Here is a 3,966-nt window from a genome sequence, read left to right as displayed (position 1 = left end):
GCCCCGGGTCGGCGGCTGGGCTGGGCGCCTCGGGGCGGGCTGCGGGAGCGGGACGAGGCAGGGCAAGGGCCTCGGGTGCGCAGCTTGCCCGTCTGCTAGCTAGTGTCTGTGCTTCCCCCCTAACAGGTGGCTGATGTGCAAATCCCTGCCTCCGGGAGCTCTGGAAAGAATTGCCGACACCGTTGTGGACCGGCTGCGGATCCCTTGGTTCGCAGGGGCTGTGAAGATCAACGTCAGCCTCGTGCCACCTCTCGTTCTTTTGCCTGTCTTCCTCCACGTTGCTGCTCTGCACTTCCTGCTGGGGCTCGTCATCTTGACATCGCTGCCCGTGGTGGTGCTGTGGTATTACTACCTCACCCACAGGAGGAAGGAACGGACTCTCTTCTTCTTGAGCCTGGGGCTCTTCTCCTTGGGCTATATGTACTATGTGTTTCTCCAGGAGGTGGTTCCCCGAGGCCACGTGGGGTATTCCCAAGTGGTCGCTCTCACATGCGGGTTAATTCTTATGCTTGCAGCCCTGTCTCGAGCCAAGAAAGACCCTGGCTACCTTCCCATCCCAGCAAGCAACGAGAAGTCATCACACCGGGGTTTGCCCAACAAGAGTGTTAGAGGGAGCTCCAACGGGCTCCATGGCGTCACCATGTCAGGAGCTGCCATTGGCCGTGCTGTGAATGGGGAGGCCAAAGGCTATTCTAGAATGTCAGCTGAGGAGCTAGAAGGTGTGAAAAAGGACTGGTGCGTTAAATGCCAGCTGGTCAGACCAGCCCGAGCAGGGCACTGCCGGCTTTGTGGCAGGTGTGTAAGGAGACTGGACCATCACTGTGTCTGGTAGGTTTTGCACTGCAGAGGCTACATGTGTGCCGTGCTGTGAATGGGGAGGCCAAAGGCTATTCTAGAATGTCAGCTGAGGAGCTAGAAGGTGTGAAAAAGGACTGGTGCGTTAAATGCCAGCTGGTCAGACCAGCCCGAGCAGGGCACTGCCGGCTTTGTGGCAGGTGTGTAAGGAGACTGGACCATCACTGTGTCTGGTAGGTTTTGCACTGCAGAGGCTACATGTGTGTTCTCTCTCTTGCTCTCTCTCCCCCCCCCTCCCCCTCCCCTTTTAAGTTAGCTTCTTTTTTTACTCCCTATCAAATGTGTGTTCTCTCTCTTGCTCTCTCTCCCCCCCCCTCCCCCTCCCCTTTTAAGTTAGCTTCTTTTTTTACAGTCCCTATCAAATGGGATTGTTTTTATTATGTACAAGACCTGGTGACAACAATACAAACAACTTTATTGTAAGTGGGTTGACCTGATAGCTGATAACTTCTACAGCGTGCTTCAGAATTGCCTTTAGTTCTCCAGTGGTTTTCATCTGGGGTTGGTTGGGGGGGGAGGTTTGTTTGTTTTTTTTTTTAACGACTCAGTCTGTGGAGCACTAGCAATTCTGCAGTTAACTTGCATTAGTGCTCTCCTGGGGCAAGGGAACCCAAAGCTGTTTGTGTGCATGCAGTACTGGAACCAAGGAGCAGTAGGGTGTAGATGTGTCTCAGCGATGGATACTACAACTTGCTAAAAGTTTGAGGCAAACGATCTGCCACCGTTACCCTACTGATCTATTGACTTGTGCCTATAATCTTTCTATAAAAAGCTATAAAGCTTCTTTGAACTTGTTTCAAAGTTCTTAGCCTGTGTTGTATAGAAGCACCTTAGAAATTAGATTCTTTGACAGCTGGGGGAGGGAGGAGGAAAGAGAAGCCAGTTTCTTTTCTTTTTAAGCAAAGTAATCTCTCTTTTCCTTTTGGAGGATTAACAGCTGTGTAGGGGAGCAGAACCACCAAGCATTCATCCTTGCACTCTCCTCCTTCATGCTCACCTCTGTGTATGGGATTACGTTGACCCTACACACCGTCTGTAGGGGCCGAACTCCGTTTGTGGCATTGTTCTACTGCCCCGGGGCCTATTCTGACTACAGGTGAGATGTCTGTCTGGGAGAGAGCTGGGGTGGGAATGGGCTTGGTCAGGCAGCTTAGCTCCTGTTCCTCATTCTGTGCTCTAGGCCGGTGCTATTGGCTGTCAAACTTGACCAAAAAGTGCTCCTTAAAAAGCTCTGGGAAGCAGGGATGCATCACTGCTTTTGCCAAGGTGGGGAACCTGAGACTCAGAGAGAGCTTACCATTTATTTGGAAAAAAGATGTTGGAGGAGCTGGGATTTGAAGTCTTTATTTATTGTGTCCTATATAGATGCACCCTTAAATATGTTTGCCCCCAGATGCAGGTAACGGTCTGACAGTTTGGAATCCGTGTGCTGTCTCTCCCTCTCATCCCTCACTGTTTATCTAGTGACTGTCCCTCCAAGTTACCTGCTTAGAACAGACAGTGTTAATGCCTTGTCTGGCGAGGAGAGCGGTGAGAAACGTTGGAGACAAGTTCAGAGACTGGTGCTACCATGGATGGGCAGAGTACACTAGCACAAGGGACTCTACCTTCTTCAGTACTCCATTTCATGATCTATCAAGTGTGAGCATCGTTGTGTCCTTAAATAAGGACCGAGTACCTTTACAACAGCAGGAGTAAAGAGCTAGGTAGTGTGATAGCAATGTGCAAGAGTAGCTCTGGTAGTGCTAAAAGCTCTTATTAAGTAAGCCCTGAAGCTTTAATTTTGAGAAAGCTTTTAAGGATTATCTGATGAAAGCAGGCAAAGTGAGATCGCTGTGGCAGATATAGACAGGGATTTGAAAGGATAGTGATTACCAGGGAAAGTCACTCTAAAGCAGCTGCTCCAAAACTAAATGGCTTCCTTCCCATCTTTTTCCCTGCTGCCAGCTCTGCTCTGTCGTTCACCTGTGTGTGGTACTGTGCCATTGTAACAGCTGGCATGGGATACATCCTCCTTATCCAGCTGTTGAACATCAGCTACAACGTGACCGAGAGGGAAGCTCGGCTGGCTCTGCGGGACAACACTGGGCGCAGGCTCCTGGGTGGGTTAGTGATAGACACTGGCCAGTATAACAGGGGTTTCCTATGCAACTGGGGCCATTTCTTGAGCCTGGGGTCTTCTCCTCCACAGCGCTCTGCTGAAGACATCGTGTGACACCCCTCTCTGCAGATGACGTTGACTGACTTTCTTTAGCAGGGGAATGGCCCCTTCCATTAGGACTCCCTCCTCCCACACCCTTCCTTCGCGGTTGGTGTATGGGCTGCCTATCCTGTCACTGACAATATCAGAGGCTTTCCCAGGCAGAATGGTTCTTCGCGTGCTGTCAGCCAGCAATAGGATGCAGAAAGCAGTAAGCCATATGCACAAGCCTGGAGAGAAGGAGCCTGCTGCCTTTTTCCACTGTGGGAAACTTTGTGCAGCTCAGCTCAGCAGGAAGAAGAGCACAAGGTTTTGAGAACTTGAGTTTTCGTTAGGTGTCAACCCTGGCATCAAGAGGAACCTGCTGCTGGACTTCAGAGCGTGCACTGGTTCTTGCAGAGGTTAAGGAATCCCTGGCTCGTACCTACATGCAACATTTAAGAGATGTCAGGAGGGTGAACTTTTGATGCAGATAACAGATGGACTGTTGCAGAAGCCAGGCTCTTTGGCTAAAAGAGACTGTCTAGGCAGTCACTGAGCAGCTCCCTCCTCTCTGGTGCGTTTATTTTTTTTTTCTATCTTCTATTCCATCCAGCTGTATAGATGCTTGTATTAAGTGCCTTTGTGAGCAACATTCCTGTAGGGCTTTGTAAGATCCCTTCACCGCTTGACCCCTAAAGTTGTTATTCCATCCCCGTCTGTCTGACTGGGCGAGAAGACACTGTCATCTTCGATCCCATGGTTCTTTCTGCAAGCTGGGTCTGTGTTGGTTTGAAGGCTTGGCTCATCTCTCTCAACGTGTTTCTGCTCTGATTATGGATTGTGACACGAGACAGCAGGTAAATATACCAAGTAAGAAGGAGATTGTTACGTGTTGCTTCAAAACCGTGGACTGAGGGGAAGACGAGTGC

General features: G+C 50.2%; 1 protein-coding gene across 1 annotated transcript in view; it reads left to right on the top strand.

The window, feature by feature from the left end:
• ZDHHC23 (zinc finger DHHC-type containing 23) overlaps positions 1-3,566 on the top strand; it is a 4,470-nt gene extending 904 nt beyond the window's left edge. The window contains exons 2-4 of the mRNA XM_009289788.1: positions 127-828; positions 1,784-1,951; positions 2,803-3,566. Coding sequence (XP_009288063.1) covers positions 127-828; positions 1,784-1,951; positions 2,803-3,070 — 1,138 coding nt within the window. The 3' untranslated portion in view covers positions 3,071-3,566. The remainder of the gene's footprint in view (positions 1-126; positions 829-1,783; positions 1,952-2,802) is intronic.
• Positions 3,567-3,966: the final 400 nt, after the last annotated feature.

This window comes from Aptenodytes forsteri, unplaced genomic scaffold, assembly GCF_000699145.1.
Source record: "Aptenodytes forsteri isolate BGI_AS27 unplaced genomic scaffold, ASM69914v1 Scaffold61, whole genome shotgun sequence".
NCBI lineage: Eukaryota > Metazoa > Chordata > Aves > Sphenisciformes > Spheniscidae > Aptenodytes > Aptenodytes forsteri.
The sequence above is the reverse complement of the archived record's forward strand: the minus strand, read 5'-3'. Positions and strand labels throughout refer to the sequence as shown.